Genomic DNA, 18,085 nt, shown 5'->3' on the forward strand with positions numbered 1-18,085 from the left:
GAATGGATCCCTTTCTACTTTCCTTCTAGAATACCAATGAAACAAATGTTAGACCTTTTTATATTGTTCAAGTTTCCAGACTGTTCATTTCTAAACATCTTCTTTGGTCCCTGTCTCTTTCTCTTCACCTTCTGGGACCCCTATAATATGAATACTGGGGCGTTTAATGTTGTCCCCGAGGTCTCTTAGGCTGTCTTCGTTCCTTTTCGCTCTTACTCTACATTCTGTTTTGCACTATGGATTTCCACCATTCTGTGTTTCAGGTCACTTTTCTGTTCTGCCTCGGTTATTCTGCTATTGATTCCTTCTAGGGTGTTGTTCATCTCTGTTTGTTTGTGCTTTAGTACTTCTAGGTCTTTGGTAAACATTTCTTGCATCTTCTCCATTCTTTTTCTGAGATCCTGGATCATCTTCACTATTATTATTCTGAAATCTTTTTTCTGGGAGGTTGCATGACTCTATTTCATTTATTTTTCTGGGGATTTATCCTGTTCCTTCATCTGGCACATAATCCTATTTCTTTTCATTTTGGTTAGCTTTCTGTGATTGTGATTGTGGTGTTAGTTCTGGACGCTGCTGGGATTGTAGTTCTTATTTCTTCTGTCTGCCCTCTGGTGGATGAGGATAAGAGGCTATGCAAGCTTCCTGATTGGAGGGACTGGCTGTGGGGAAAATTGTGTCTTGCTTTGTGGGCATGGGCAAGGCTCAGTAAAACTTAAATCAAATTGTCTGCTGATGGGTGGGGCTGCGCTCCCTCCCTGTCAGTTGTTTGGCCTGAGGTGACCCAGACCTGGAGTTTACAGTCTCTCAGTTAGTCACTTCAGTCACTCAGTCATGTCCGACTCTTTGTGACTCTATGGACTGCAGCACGCCAGGCTTCCCTGTCCATCGCCAACTCAAAGAGTTCACTCAAACTCATGTCCGTCAAGTCAGTGATGCCATCCAGCCAGCTAATTCTCTGTTGTCCCCTTCTCCTCCTGCCTTCAATCTTTCCCAGCATCAGGGTCTTTTCAAATGAGTTAGTTCTTCGTATCAGGTAGCCAAAGTATTGGAGTTTCAGCTTTAGCATCAGTCCTTCCAATGAATATTCAGGACTGATTTCCTTTAGGGTGGACTGGTTGGATCTCCTTGCAGTCCAAGGGACTCTCAAGAGTCCCAACACCACATTTCAAAAGCATCAGTTCTTCAGCACTCAACTTTCTTTATAGTCCAACTCTCACATCCATACATCAGCTCAGTTCAGTTCAGTCGCTCAGTCAAGTCCAACTCTTTGTGACCCCATGAATCGCAGCACACCAGGCTTCCCTGTCAAACACCAACTCCTGAAGTTTACTCAAACTCATGTCCATCGAGTCGGTGGCAATCCAGCCATCTCATCCTCTGTCGTCCCCTTCTCCTCCTGCCCCCAATCCCTCCCAGCATCAGAGTCTTTTCCAATGAGTCAACTCTTTGCAGGTGGCCAAGGTATTGGAGTTTCAGCCTCAGCATCATTCCTTCCAGTGAGAACCCAGGACTGATCTCTTTAGGATGGACTGGTTGGATCTCCTTGCAGTCCAAGGGACCCTCAAGAGTCTTCTCCAACACCACACTTCAAAAGCATCAATTCTTTGGCGCTCAGCCTTCTTCACAGTCCAACTCTCACATCCATACATGACCACTGGAAAAACCATAGCCTTGACTAGACAGACGTTTGTTGGTAATGTCTCTGCTTTTTAATATGCTGTCTAGGTTGGTCATAACTTTTCTTCCAAGGAGTAAGCGTCTTTTAATTTCATGGCTTCAATCACCATCTGCAGTGATTTTGGAGCCCAAGAAAATAAAGTCTGCCCCTGTTTCTACTGTTTCTCTATCTATTTGCCATGAAGTGATGGGACCAGATGCCATGATCTTTGTTTTCTGAATGTTGAGCTTTAAGCCAACTTTTTCACTCTCCTCTTTCACTTTCATCAAGAGGCTCTTTAGTTCTTTTTCACTTTGTGCCATAAGGGTGGTGTCATCTGCATATCTGAGGTGTTTGATATTTCTCCTGGCAATCTTGATTCCAGCTTGTGTTTCTTCCAGTCCAGTATTTCTCACAACGTACTCTGCATAGAAGTTAAATAAGCAGGGTGACAATATACAGCCTTGACATACTCCTTTTCCTATTTGAACCAGTTTGTTGTTCCATGTCTGGTTTGAACTGTTGCTTCCTGACCTGCATACAGATTTCTCAAGATGCAGGTCAGGTGGTCTGGTATTCCCAACTCTTTCAGAATTTTCCATAGTTTATTGTGATCCACATCATCAAAGGTTTTGGTATAGTCAATAAAGCAGAAATAGATATTTTTCTGGAACTCTCTTGCTTTTTTGATGATCCAGTGAATGCTGTCAATTTGATCTCTGGTTCCTCTGCCTTTTCTAAAACCAGCTTGAACATCTGGAAGTTCATGGTTCACGTGTTGTTGAAGCTGCCAGCTTGGAGAATTTTGAGCATTACTTTGCTAGCGTGTGAGATGACTGCAATTGTGCAGTACTTTAAACATTATTTGCCATTGCCTTTCCTTGGGATTGGAATGAAAACTGACCTTTTCCAGTCCCGTGGCCACTGCTGAGTATTCCAAATTTGCTATCATATTGAGTGCAGCACCTTCACAGCATCATCTTTTAGGATCTAAAATAGCTCATCTGGAATTCCATCACTTCCACTAGCTTTGTTTGTAGTGACGCTTCCTAAGGCCCACTTGACTTTACATTCCAGGATGTCTGGCTCTAGGTGAGTGATGACATGGTATTTTTGACCTCCAAGAGGACTTATACCAAGATGCATCTCCCAGGACCGCTGTTTCTGCGGCAGGCTACTGCCAGCCCACGCCTTGGCAGGAGACCCTCAAACACTTGTTCTCAACCAGATCAGATATTTCATCAGGTTTATATTTATTTTTCCTTTTCCTTTTCTTACATCTTATCTTCTCTCTCCTCTCTATATTTTTCTCTATCCTCACCTCTTGCTTTCCATAATTTCTCTCATTTTATTATATTCCATATATTATCTACAATTAAACTCATATCTGATATATATAGCATATATGAAAATAACATGTATATGTATATAAAGTATACATGGAATATATATATATTATTCTACTATATATACAGTGTATACATACATTATTGTGAAGGGGCTTGAGTTTTCTATTTTCTTTTCTCTCTATAGTATATAAAGTGTATATAGTTTATATTAATATATATAATGTATGTATACATTATATATAGTAAAATAATCTATATATACATTATAAATAAATACACAAAACATATGTATTTACTATGTACTATATATATATATTGGAGAAGCAATAGCACCCCACTCCAGTTCTCTTGCCAGTACTCTTGTACTATAGCTCTATACAGTCAGAAAAAAAGACAAGAACGGGAGTTGACTGTGGCTCAGATCATGAAATCCTTATTGAAAAATTCAGACTTAAATTGAAGAAAGTAGGGAAAACCACTAGACCATTCAGTTCAGTTCAGCCGCTCAGTCGTATCCGCTCCTTGCGACCCCATGAATCGCAGCACACCAGGCCTCCCTGTCCATCACCAACTCCCAGAGTTCACTCAGACTCATGTCCATCGAGTCGGTGATGCCATCCAGCCATCTCATCCTCTGTCGTCCCCTTCTCCTCCTGCCCCCAGTCCCTCCCAGCATCAGAGTCTTTTCCAATGAGTCAACTCTTCTCATGAGGTGGCCAAAGTATTGGAGTTTCAGCTTTAGCGTCAGTCCTTTCACAGAACACCCAAGACTGATCTCCTTTAGAATGGACTGGTTGGATCTCCTTGCAGTCCAAGGGACTCTCAAGAGTCCTCTCCAACACCACAGTTCAAAAGCATCAGTTCTTTGGTGCTCAGCTTTCTTCACAGTCCAACTCTCACATCCATACATGACCACAGGAAAAACCATAGCCTTGACTAGACGGACCTTTGTTGGCAATGTAGACCATTCAAGTATGACTTAAATCAAATCTCTTACGATTATGCAATGCAAGTGAAAAATAGATTCAAGGGATTAGATCTGATAGATAGATTCCCTGAAGCACTAAAAGATGGAGGTTTGTGACATTGTACAGGAGGAAGTGATCAAGACCATCGGCAAGAAAAAGAAATGCAAAAAGCCAAAATGGTTGTCTGAGGAGGCCTTACAAATGGCTGAGAAAATAAGAGAAGCTATAGGCAAAGGAGAAAAGGAAAGATATAACAACTTGAATGCAGAGTTACAAAGCATAGCAAGGAGAGATACGAAAGGCTTCCTCAGTGATCAATGAAAAGAAATAGAGAAAAACAATAGAAGCAGAAAGACTAGAGATCTCTTCAAAAAAACAATAGATACTAAGGGAATATTTCATGCAAAGATGTGATCAATAGGGGATGAAATGGTATAGACCTAACAGAAGCAGAAGATATTAAGAAGACATAGCAAGAATACACAGAAGAACTGTACAAAAAAGATCTTCATGACCCAGATAACCACAGTGGTATGATCACTCACCTAGAGCCAGACATCCTGGACTGTAAAGTCAAGTGGGCCTTAGGAAGCGTCACTACAAACAAAGCTAGTGGAGGTGATAGAATTCCAGTTGAGCTATTTCAAATCCTGAAAGATGATGCTGTGAAAGTGCTGCACTCAATATGCCAGCAAATTTGGAAAACTCAGCAGTGGCCACAGGATTGGAAAAGGTCAGTTTTCATTCCAATCCCAAAGAAAGGCAATGCCAAAGAATGTTCAAACTACTGCACAATTGCACTCATCTCACATCCTAGCAAAGTAATGCTGAAAATTCTCCAAGCCAGGTTTCAACAGTACGTGAAATGAACTTCCATTCCAGATATTCAAGCTGAATTTAGAAAAGGCATAGGAACCAGAGGTCAAATTGCCAACATCTGCTGGATCATGGAAAAAGCAAGAGAGTTCCAGAAAAACATCTGCTGCTGCTTTATTGACTAATTGTGTGGATCACAATAAAATGTAGAAAATTCTTAAATAGACGGAAATACCAGACCACCTTACCTGCCTCCTGAGAAATCTGTATGCGGGTCAGGAAGCAATAGTTAGAACTGGACATGGAACAATGACCTGGTTCTAAATTGGGAAAGGAATGCGTCATTGCTGTATATCGTCACCCTGCTTATTTAACTTATAATGCAGAGAACATCATGCAAAACACCAGACTGGATGAAGCACAGGCTGAAATTAAGATTTCCAGGAGCAATATCAATAACCTCAGATATGCAGATGACACCACTCTTATGGCAGAGAGTGAAAAAGAACTAAAGAGCCTCTTGATAAAAGTAAAAGAGGAGAGTGAAAAAGCTGGCATAAAACTCAGCATTTAAAAAACTAAGATCATGGCATCTAGTCCCATCACTTCATGGCAAATAGATGGGGAAATAATAGAAACAGTGAGAACTTTATTTTGGGGGGCTCCAAACTCACTGCAGATGGTGACGCAGCCATAAAATTAAAAGATGCTTGCTGTTTGGAGAAAAGCTATGACCAACGTAGACAGCATATCAAAAAGCAGAGACATTACTTTGCTGACAAATGTCCATCTAGTCAAAGCTATGGTTTTTCCAGTAGTCATGTATGGATGTGACAGTTGGACCATAGAGAAGGATGAGCACCAAAAAATCGATGCTTTTGAACTGTGATGTTAGAGAAGACTCTTGGGAGTCCCTTGGACTGCAAGGAGATCAAACCAGTCCATGCTAAAGAAAATCAGTCTGACTATTCATTGGAAGGACTGATGCTGAAGCTGAAACTCCAATACTTGGGCCACCTGATGTGAAGAACTGACTCATTGGAAAAGACCCTGATGCTGGGAAGTACTGCAAGCAGGAGGATAAGGGGGCAACAGAGGATGAGATGGTTGGATGGCATCATTGACTCGATGGACATGAGTTTGAATGCACTCTGGGAGTTGGTGATGGACAGGGAGGCCTGGCGTGCTGCAGTTCATGGGGTCGCAAAGAGTCGGACACAACTGAATGACTGAACTGACTGAACTGATATTTGGGTTTTTCTGGTGGCTCAGCTGGTAAAGAAGGTGCCTGTAATTTGGGAGACCTACGTTTGATCCCTGGGTTGGGAAGATCCCTTGGAGAAGGGCATGGAAACCCACTCCAGTATTCTTGCCTGGAGAATCCCCATGGACACAGGAGCCTAGCAGGCTTCAGTCCATAGGGTCGCAACGATTCAGACACAACTGCGTGACTAAGCACAGCACAGCAGATAGAGTATATTCTGTACATAATGTACACACATATAGTGCTTTTTTATATAACTGTACAAATGTATATCATATCACTGCTGGGCATCTCTGTCATCACTTTGAGGCCGTTACAAACAATTCTGCTCTGAACATTCTCATACCTGACCTTTAGAAAACATATATTTTTCTGTTGGGTATAGACATTGCAGTAAAATTGTTGGGTCATAGGATATGCATATTTTCACCTTTAGTAGATATTCAGGAATATTTATTTTAAAATAATTCCTCCCATGATTTTGGTGCGCAACAGAGATTGTGAACAGTTGCTCTGAAACCAGTCGTGGCTGCCTCTTCTCCGTCTCTATTTTCTCTTTAGCTGTGCATTCAGAGCCACTTCCCCATGCACCCTAAGAAGCACACAGAGACCTCAGAACCATAAGCAGCTGTGTCCTGTCTGGTCTCTGCTGCACTGGGGCTCAGCCAGAAGCCTACATGTCAAGCCAGGAATGCGCTGGTCACCAAGGGATAAAGCAGACCCCCAGCCTTCACATTCTGGAGGCTGACGTCCACTTCCTCTCCTCGCCCATCTCCCCAGGGAGCTTCCCTCTCCCCTGGGGAGCTTCTCCTGCTCCCCAGGACCTGTGGTCCTCCCCGCTGCCCCTCTTATGTTTCTACGCCTTGACTCACCCCAGGCATTTTTGTCTAGTTCTGGTTTTGTCAACACCAGTGGCCCCCTTTTTCCACCCTTCTTGAGTTTTATCTCCTTTGTCCCCTTGTTTTGGGGACCCCACATAGCCTAGATGATAAATGGCTCTATTATGCCATCTCTACTCATCCCGATAAGTTCTAATTGCTCATCTTCTACCAGGGAAAATCCAGACAAACAAGGGTATTTCAGGCTTGTCAGCTCTTTGGCACTCAAGGTTACCTTTTTCATCTTGTCTGTCATTTGCTGGAGATGTAATTTCTTCTGAATGTGCCTCTTTCTTGTCTTCCCTCATCAGTTCCCCAGATGAAAAGAGCATGTATAACCTCTGGATCAAATCAGTGGTGATCCCAGAACTGTGACTATGACTGTTCCCTAAGTCAAAGAAATGCTGCTGCTGGGAATCGGGTTCACCCGAGAGCTCACTGCTCTCCATCTCAATTTCATATACCTCAGGAAGAAGGCTAAGGTAACAGAGAAAAGTGATGGAACATAGGTTAACCAAGTCCCTTTCAGGATTCAGTGTAGTTACAGGCAGTTAAGGTAACAGGAATCAATTTTATGCATGTTATTGGAATAGTCCAAATGTAGTTTGTGTAAGAAATCTGACTGGAGGGGCAACTTTTTAATATTCCAAAGGGAAATTAAACATTTGTGCCCATGGTTTAGGGCTCCAAACCATGTTATTTTCACTACTGAATTTTTACTGAGTACTTAGGATTGGACTTTGCAAAATCAAACTTAAAAGAATTCTTTCCGCCAGGCTCCATATGGGTACTGTTTCAAAATGGTATGTTTTTGTTGCCACTTTATGAGTTTTTCTTTTTTATCTTTTTTCTTATTCTCTAAAACTATTACATCTAACCTTTGATATATAAGTTTTCTGTTTTGACAGTACCCAGTATTTGAATGATATTATATAGTTATTAATAAGGTGTTAATAGCCCCTTTCTTTCATAAAAACTACAGAAATAGAAATATGGTTCTTCCTAATATGCATCATGTTCTATGTGCTATTAACACCAGATCTGTGATGTTGTCACAAATCAGGAACATTTAAAACACACACACATACACACACACAGGCATACCCCACAACCAAACTTGCATCCTAAAAACTAAAATACCATTTATTTCAAATTATTTTCTTAAGGACTTTTTCTAGTGGTAATATGACCCAAACTGTGAATTTGTCAACTCACAATACAGTGTTTCCTATGCCATTATTCTCTGGAGTGGGAGAGGTGATGTTAACACATTTGGGTTTCATGTCTGCAGGGGGATATTTGTTGATGGCACCTAGAGAGAGAGTGGACAGTTAGTCTAAATTTTACCCTTCCATATTCTATCACCCAAAGTCAGTTCATCTTTTCCTGTAGTTGGGGGTGTTTCCAAGAGCAAATTAATTTTATAAGAGACTCAGCAAAGTATGCACCTTCTGACTTTGCAAAACCTCACTGGCAAAGTCAGCAAGATGTAGCAGTGATTCAGTCAAAAATTATGCTCTCTGTGTTACAGGCTTGTGATATGATTCAAGGATAACTCTTAACCCCTTCTATCATCTGTTTCTCTCCTTCTGAAAGGAGGACTTTCTGAAAGACAGCATTAACTATCGAAATTATCTGCCTTATTTATCTTGAGGTTGGAAGAAGGCTTTTTTTTTTTTTTTTGCAAATGACAAGCTTGCCACTAAATATAAATCCTAAATGCCAAGATTTCTGAGGGTTCTGTGAGCCGTGGGCTCTATGAACACCAGAAAAATCTGTATCCCTGTGATTTCCCACTAAACTTGTGGGAGCTACAAGTTTAGTGTAGCTAAATGTTCAGTGTGGTCTCTGCTGCACTCCTAATTCCCGGCACTGGCCAGGACTGGCTTGATGCTACAGCTCTTAGGTTTGCTACTATAACCATGTCTGGAATTATGGCACATGGACAGAGACTGGGAAGCCTCTCTCAAATCCTACTATGCAAAGATATCCTCAAACCCTGTGCCTGGCTGTGCCTGAGCCAGCTGTCTGAGACAGAGGCTCTACAAGAGATTCATGCCCCTGGCTCTTAATAATTCAAGCCAGAACCAAAGTTGGCTTACAGTGACAAGGTAAAAGAGAAGTCCTTGGAGCAGGTGGAAGGTGGTGCGAGTGGAGTATGACTTATTAAAGTGATGCCACTGTAATACTTTCATTAAGGCTTTAGTAATTAAACTATAGCTTAATGGACAAGAGCACAACTTTGGGTCAGAATGCATAGGATTGAGTCTAGCATTTGCTAACTATTAACTGTGAGCATTTGAGCAACTGATTTAATGTCTCTGAACCTCAGTTTTCTCACTTGTAAAATGGGGATATTACTACTCCCCTTTGAGGGCCATTACGAGGATTAAATGATCCAATCCTTTAAAAGACTTGACACATAATAAGCCCTCACAGGTTAGGGTTAAAAGATACTTATTAGTTTCTTGACAGTGAGACAGCAGAGTTCAAGGTCACTAGGACCTGGGGTTTTCTCTGTGGTTTTCTCATCGCCTCCTACTCACACCTAAGACTCCACCGCTCTTGACAAAAATGAGAATCATGTTACTGGTGGATTGTACACAGAGATATCTATTGCAAAAGCAACAGAAAAGAAAACTTTAATGACTTACGTCTGATTGAATGAACAAATGGCTTGACAAATTTGATGATATAGTTCAAATCTGGCTTGTGGATTCGGCCAAGCTGGACTAAGTGATGATCCAGTGGGTGGCTGGCTAGTTCTTCTAATTCCTTGTCATTGTGTAGAGGACCAAAAGAAAACACAAATATGGAGTAGCCCTGACACTTGGCTCTCAGAGATACATTTCTTAAGACTTCCTTGTCTAAAGGGTTGGTTTCACCAGCAGATATAACAAAGATAACTTTGTTTTTCCTCAGGTTGGGAGTTCCTACAAAGACATTGTCAAGTGTCCACTGGAGGGCATGGCCTATAAAAACATCTCCATTGAGCTGCTGAAGGGAGTCTTGGAGATGACGCTTCATTTGGTGCATATCGTTGTAAGTGACCAAATCAAATTCTAGGTGGACAGGGCAGTTTTCTGTGTCGGGCATATAGCCTGGAGGAGAGTAGGTCAGGACTGCTATTCTGTCCCCTAAGGTGGAGGTCAGCGGATCTGGGGCCAGATGAAAATAATCAAGCACTGAGGTTATAAAAGCTTTCACTTCCTTAAACTCATCACTTCCTATTCTTTTGGAAGCATCTATGAGAAAAGTCACATCCATGTAATATTCTTGAAGAGAGGCATCTCTACTTTCATAAGTAAGACCTGGTTCTTCTTTTCTGCCAAGGTTTTCATGTCCTGCAACAGAATAACCCAAGTCACTGTTTTTAGTAGGAGGATAAACTTGGAATTCCTAGCCAAGGATGGCAATACTTAGTATGTGGTATTATCACACATCATCCCCATACCCACGGTAGATGTTACCAGTCAATATAAGCACTTGTTCTCAGATACATTCTCCAAGTTCATCTCTACACAATGTGTGGAGAGCCACTATCATTCAACAGATATTGTCACATGTGAAGAAACTTACCCCATCTCTGATCTTTGTCTAAGGACTGATTGATCCTCCTGCTATTTTCATATAAGCAAGGTAAGAAACATACAGCTATTTTTACTACTTTAGTTGTAACTAAAACTATTTTTTAGCTGCAAAATTTGGAGTACATATTGCATGAGATTTCATTATACGCAATGACCCCAAGAGAAAAGCAAATATGTCAGAGTCACATTTATTGATGACATCCTTATATACATGTTTAAAACATGTGCCATAGTATGACGCAATGAGAGCAAGTATAAATGCTGACTTCAGAATCCAACTTCTGTGTAAGACACGACATACTCTAAGACCTTGGTAGTCAAACTGCCAATCCACAAACAGTTTACTGGCCTGTGACGAGATGTAAGTTGCACCATGATGTAAGTAAGTCAACTACCTCACTAAGCACACAGATTATTTCATTGATTTTATTATTATTGTAGCAAGACTTTCTCAATGAAGGAAATAGTGCCTCAGTTTACACTTTAATGCTAACTTCTTATCTTGTTGGAGGCCAGCACTTCAAGTATCTCTAAAGGGTCATGAAATCATGTCCAAAATCATGGGGACAATGGCTGTTTGGTGAGGCCACAACAGGAAATGCCAGCTCAGAAATATAGGAAAGACATGATCAATGTTCTTTTTTTTTTTTTCCCTATGAAAGAGATGTGTTTGTGAATCTAATCAAGCAAGAAGTAGATTCCTAACTGGCAAAAATGTATTGCTGTCCAATCGTGCTTGGCCCATTATTAAGGCTTTGTATCTATTACTTAACTTGATCCTCATGACAACCTCACAAATTAATTGATTAACCTTTACAAATGCCACAGAAGTTTAATATTGAAATAGAATGCAGAAAAACAATATCATGAGTGATGTTGTTAACAGGGCAAATGTTATCAGATGACTTTCAAATGTGCAATGATTTCTGCATTCCTAGGGCCAACTCCATACTATCTTTTTCATCTATTATAGGATTATTTCTGATAAATAAAATTTGTATGTGTTTAAGGTGCACAATGTTCATCAAAAACTCTACAAATAATAAATGATGGACAGGGTGTGAAGAAAAAGGAACCATCTTAATTGTTGGTGAAAATATAAATTGGTATAGCCATTATGGAGAACAGTATGGATGTTCCTTAAAAAACTAAAAATAGAGTTACCATTTGATCCAGTAACCCTTCTCTGGAACATATATCTGAAATAAACTATTATTTGAAAGGATACATGCACCCTAATATTCATAGCAGGACTATTTACAATAGCCAAGACTTGCAAGCAACCTGTGTCCCTTGACAGATGAACGGATAAAGAAAATGTGGTATATACACACAATAGAATATTACTCAGCCGTAAGAAAGAAGGAAAGAATGCCCTTTGCAGCAACAGGGATGGGTACTTCATTTAGAGATTATCACACAAAATGAAGTAACCCGGCCCCAGAAAGACAAAACATCCTACGATACTGCTTATATGCGGAATCTAAAATATGATACATATGAATTTATTTACAAAACAGAAATAGACTCACAGATACAGAAAAAGAACATGGTTACCAAAGAGAAAATGTGGGGAGGGTAAATTAAGAGTTTGGGATTCGTATATACAGACGACTATGCAACAAGGGCCTGTCATACAACATATGGACCTACACTCAGTAGTTTGTCAGAACCTATCTGGAAAAGAATTTTTAAAAGAATGTATCTATATACACACATGAATATATGTATTATAACTGAATCACTCTGCTGTAAACCTGAAACCAACACAACATTGTGAATCAACTCTATTTTAATAAAAACTTTAAAAATTGAATGGAAAAATTAATAACAAAGTATTCAATGTTTTGATATAAGTATACATGTATCATGATTGCCACAATTAATCTAACATTGTTGGATTTGATTTGCTAAAGTTTTGTTTAGAACTTTTGCATCCATGTTTACAAGGAATGTTGGTCTATAGTTTCCTTTTCATGTAATGTCTTTGTGTGGTTTTGGCTTCAAAGAATGAGTTCCTTTCTCTTTAATATTCTGGGAGAGTTTGTGTAGAATTGATACTATTTCTTCCTTAAATGTTTTGTTGAATTCATCAGTGAAGTCATCTTGGCCTGGAGATTTCCTTATGGAAAGTTTTGAACTATGAATTCAATTTTCATTAATAGGTTTAGGAATAAATATCTAGGTTACTTTTCCCTGAGTGAGCTTTGGTAATTTGTGTACTGCAAGTAATTTGTCTATTTCACCCAAAATGTCTAATTAATAGTCAAAACCTACAGTCCTTGGGGTCACAGAAGAGTTGGACATGATTGAGTGGCTGAGCACACACAAGAGCATGCATGCTAAGTCACTTCAGTTGTGTTCAACTCTTTGTGACGCTATGGACTGTAGCCGCCCAGGCTCCTATATCCATGGGGTTCACCAGGCAAGAATATTGGAGTGGGTATCCATGCCTTCCTCCAGGGGATCGTCTTGACCCAGGGACGAAAGCTTTGTCTCCTATCTGCACTAGATGGCAGGTTCTTTACCAGTAGCACCATTGGGAAAACCTGAGTATACACACACATAAGCAAAAACTGCTGACAATGATCCCTGACTATCCTTTTAAAATCCCTAGAATATGTCTCTTCTCATTCCTGATGCTGGTGATTTGTTTTTTCATTTTCACCGGTGAGTTTGACCCATTTAATTGCTCTTATAGAAAAAAAAAAAAAAAAAGAAAAAACTCTTTGATTTTGTTTATTTTCTCTTTTCTATTTCATTGACTTCTGTTGAATTTTATTATTCCTTATTTCTCCTTACCTTGTTTAACTTGTTCCTCTTTTTCTGGTTTCTCAAAATGAAAATTGATGTCACTGATTTGAAATCTTTCTTCTTTACCAGTATAGGCATTTAATGCTAGGCAAGATCTCCAATTAAAAGACACTTACTCCTTGGAAGAAAAGTTATGACCAACCTAGATAGCATATTCAACAGCAGAGACATTACCTTTCCAACTAAGGTCCATCTAGAAGACAATGGCACCCCACTCCAGTACTCTTGCCTGGAAAATCCCATGGACGGAGGAGCCTGGTAGGCTGCAGTCCGTGGGGTCGCGAACAGTCAGACATGACTGAGAGACTTCACTTTCACTTTTCACCTTCATGGATTGGAGAAGGAAATGGCAACACACTCCAGTGTTCTTGCCTGGAGAATCCCAAGGAAGGGGGAGCCTGGTGGGCTGCCGTTTATGGGGTTGCAGAGTCGAACACGACTGAAGCGACTTAGCAGCAGCAGCAGCAGCAGTCAAGGCTATGGTTTTTCCAGTAGTCATGTATGGATGTGAGAGCTGGACTGTGAAGAAGGCTGAGCACCGAAAACTGATGCTTTTGAACTGTGGTGTTGGAGAAGACTCTTGAGAGTCCCTTGGACTGCAAGGAGATCCAACCAGCCCATTCTGAAGATCAGCCCTGGGATTTCTTTGGAAGGAATGATGCTAAAGCTGAAACTCCAGTACTTTAGCCACCTCATGTGAAGAGCTGACTCATTGGAAAAGCCTCTGATGCTGGGAGGGATTGGGGGCAGGAGGAGAAGGGGATGAGAGAGGATGACATGACTGGATGGCATCACTGACTCAATGGACATGAGTCTGAGTGAACTCTGGGAGTTGGTAATGGACAGGGAGGTCTGGCATGCTGCGATTCATGGGGTTGCAAAGAGTCAGACACGACTGAATGACTGAACTGAGCTGAACTGAAGATCTCCAAAGTACTGCTTTAGTGGAATCTCACAAATTCTGATATATGGTGATTTCTATTTTCATTACTTTCAAAATACTTGCTAATTTCCCCTTTGATTTCTTCTTTGGCCATGGGTTATTTAAAAGGGCTTTCTTGGTTTCCAAATACCTTGGGATTTTTTTTTAAAGATTACCCTGTTACTGATTTCAATTTGTTCATATTGATGCTATCTAAGGCCCACTTGACTTCACATTCCAAGATATCTGGCTCTAGATTAGTGATCACATCATCATGATTATCTGGGTTGTGAAGATCTTTTTTGTACAGTTCTTCCATGTATTCTTGCCACCTCTTCTTAATATCTTCTGCTTCTGTTAGGTCCAGACCATTTCTGTCCTTCATTGAGCCCATCTTTGCATGAAATGTTCCCTTGGTATCTCTAATTTTCTTGAAGAGATCTCTAGTCTTTCCCATTCTGTTGTTTTCCTCTATTTCTTTGCAATGATCGCTGAAGAAGGCTTTCTTATCTCTTCTTGCTATTCTTTGGAACTCTGCATTCAGATGCTTATATCTTTCTTTTTCTCCTTTGCTTTTTGCCTCTCTTCTTTTCACAGCTATTTGTAAGGCCTCCCCAGACAGCCATTTCGCTTTTTTGCATATCTTTTCCATGGGGATGGTCTTGATCCCTGTCTTCTGTACAATGTCATGTACCTCATTCCATAGTTCATCAGGCACTCTATCTATCAGATCTAGGCCCTTCAATCTATTTCTCACTTCCTCTGTATAATCAAAAGGGATTTGATTTAGGTCATACCTGAATGGTCTAGTGGTTTTCCTTACTTTCTTCAATTTAAGTCTGAATTTGGTAATAAGGAGTTCATGATCTGAGCCACAGTCAGCTCCTGGTCTTGTTTTTGTTGACTGTATAGAGATAATCATCAGATAATCATGATGATGTGATCACTAATCTAGAGCCAGACATCTTGGAATGTGAAGTCAAGTGGGTCTTAGAAAGCATCACTACGAACAAAGCTAGTGGAGGTGATGGAATTCCAGTTAAGCTGTTTCAAATCCTGAAAGATGATACTATGAAAGTGCTGCACTCAACATGCCAGCAAGTTTGGAAAACTCAGCAGTGGCCACAGGGCTGGAAAAGGTCAGTTTTCATTCCAATCCCAAAGAAAGGCAATGCCAGAAAATGCTCAAACTACCGCACAATTGCACTCATCTCACATCCTAGCAAAGTAATGCTCAAAATTCTCCAAGCCAGGCTTCAGCAATACGTGAACCGTGAACTCCCTGATGTTCAAGCTGGTTTTAGAAAAGGCAGAGGAACCAGAGATCAAATTGCCAACATCCTCTGGGTCATGGAAAAAGCAAGAGAGTTCCAGAAAAACATCTATTTCTGCTTTATTGACTATACGAAAGCCTTTGACTCTGTGGATCACAATAAACTGTGGAAAATTCTGAAAGAGATGGGAATACCAGACCACCTGACCTGCCTCTTGAGAAATCTGTATGCAGGTCAGGAAGCAACAGTTAGAACTGGACATGGAACAACAGACTGGTTCCAAATAGGAAAGGGAGTACGTCAAGACTGTCTATTGTCACCCTGCTTATTTAACTTCTATGCAGAGTACATCATGAGAAACGCTGGACTGGAAGAAACACAAGCTGGAATCAAGATTGCCAGGAGAAATATCAAACACCTCAGATATGCAGATGACACCACCCTTATGGCAGAAAGTGAAGAGGAACTAAAAAGCCTCTTGATGAAAGTGAAAATGGAGAGTGAAAAAGTTGGCTTAAAGCTCAACATTCAGAAAACGAAGATCATGGCATCTGGTCCCATCACTTCATGGGAAATAGATGGGGAAACAGTGGAAATGGTGTCAGACTTTATTTTGGGGGGCTCCAAGATCACTGCAGATGGTGATTGCAGCCATGAAATTAAAAGATGCTTACTCCTTGGAAGAAAAGTTATGACCAACCTAGATATTATATTCAAAAGCAGAGACATTACTTTGCCAACTAAGGTCCATCTAGTCAAGGCTATGGTTTATCCTGTGGTCATGTATGGATGTGAGAGTTGGACTGTGAAGAAGGCTGAGAGCTGAAGAATTGATGCTTTTGAACTGTGGTGTTGGAGAAGACTCTTGAGAGTCCCTTGGACTGCAAGGAGATCCAACCAGTGCGTTCTGAAGGAGATCAACCCTGGGATTTCTTTGGAAGGAATGATGCTAAAGCTGAAGCTCCAGTACTTTGGGCACCTCACGCGAAGAGTTGACTCATTGGAAAAGACTCTGATGCTGGGAGGGATTAGGGGCAGGAGGAGAAGGGGACAACCGAGGATGAGTTGGCTGGATGGCATCACTGACTTGATGGATGTGAGTCTGAGTGAACTCCGGGAGTTGGTGATGAACAGGGAGGCCTGGCATGCTGCAATTCATGGGGTTGCAAAGAGTCAGACATGACTGAGCTACTGAACTGATTTCAATTTAATTCTGCTTAGGTCAGAGAATATACTTGGAATGACTTGAGTCCTTTAAAGTTTTGAGAATGTTTTTATGATACACAATGTGGTCTATCTTGGTAAATGTTTCATACGTACTTGAAAACAATGTGTATTTCTGGAATTTTTTATAATTAAGTTTTATTGGAAAATAGTTGCTTTATAGTTGTGTTAGTTTCTGCTGCACAGCAAAGTGAATCAGCTATATATATATATACATATATCTTCTCTTTCTTTTGGATTTCCTTTCCATTTAGGTCAGCACAGAGCAGTGAGTAAAGCAACTATACTTCAACAAAAATTAATTTTTAAAAAATTCCACAAAATTTTTATCCTTAAAAAGAAAAGGATTTGCATTTGTTATTACTGTGTGCAGTGTTCTGTTAATATAAATTAGGTCAAATTAATTGATGGTGTTCTTCAAGCCTATGATATTCTTCCTGCTGATTTTCTGTCCATGTCTTGGCCACTTATTGAGAGAGGGTATTGAAACCCACTGAGGGTCTTCTCATTTTTTTAAATCATTTTTGTCTTTGAGTTTTATTTTGAATAATTTATATTGCTACATATTCAAGGCCACTAGTTTTCTCTTCTATCAAATCTAATTTCTTATTAATCCCATCCAGTATATTGTTCATCCTACACACTGTCGCTTTCATCTCTACAAATGTATTTAAATTTTTTTTTTACCTTTTCTATGTTTCTACTTAACTTTTTAATATATAGAATTTAGTTATAATAACTTTTAGTATATTTGCTAATTTTTAACATCTTTGTTAGTTCTGATTTGGTTTTGAGTGATTGTGCTTTGATTATATGTTTTTTCTGCTTTTTATGCCAGACATTATGAAATTTGCTTTTTTTGGATATGGGATACTTTTGCATTCCTATAAATGTTCATATACTTTGTTTGGGGAGGCAGTGAAGCTACTTGGAAACAGTTTGATCCTTTGGGGCATTGGCGTTATGATTTGTTTAGTATGTCCAGAGTGGTACTTAATTTAAGGCTAATTATTTCCTACTACTGAAATAAGACCTTTCTGAAGTTTCTCCCTAGTGCTTTATAAATTATGAGTTTTTCCCATCTCTCTAAAGGTAAAAGGCACTATCCTTGACCCTGTGAGCAATGGAAATTATCCTCTAATCCTTTCTAGATGGATGTTCCCCAGTTGGGTCATTTCCTCACATTTCCTGTGCTATCAGCACTCTGATGAATAACAAAGAGGCATCCTCTGCAGAGCTCTGTGTTTCTCTGCACAGCTCATGCCTCTCTGGTACTCTGTCCTTTTACCTCTCATCCTTTGGTCTCCCCAGGCTCTCAGCTTTGTC

At 40.2% G+C, this 18,085-nt stretch overlaps 1 protein-coding gene across 2 annotated transcripts in view; it reads right to left on the bottom strand.

The window, feature by feature from the left end:
* COL6A5 (collagen type VI alpha 5 chain) overlaps window positions 1-18,085 on the bottom strand; it is a 163,937-nt gene that overhangs the window by 9,143 nt on the left and 136,709 nt on the right. Inside the window, exons 38-40 of one of the 2 annotated variants that reach the window (XM_018052932.1) lie at window positions 9,590-10,279; window positions 8,151-8,247; window positions 7,171-7,412 (exon numbers count right to left, since the gene is read on the bottom strand). The exons of the other annotated variant lie outside the window; for it this stretch is intronic. Coding sequence (XP_017908421.1) covers window positions 7,171-7,412; window positions 8,151-8,247; window positions 9,590-10,279 — 1,029 coding nt within the window. The remainder of the gene's footprint in view (window positions 1-7,170; window positions 7,413-8,150; window positions 8,248-9,589; window positions 10,280-18,085) is intronic. 2 annotated transcript variants of the gene reach the window in all.

This window comes from Capra hircus, chromosome 1, assembly GCF_001704415.2.
Source record: "Capra hircus breed San Clemente chromosome 1, ASM170441v1, whole genome shotgun sequence".
Lineage (NCBI taxonomy): Eukaryota > Metazoa > Chordata > Mammalia > Artiodactyla > Bovidae > Capra > Capra hircus.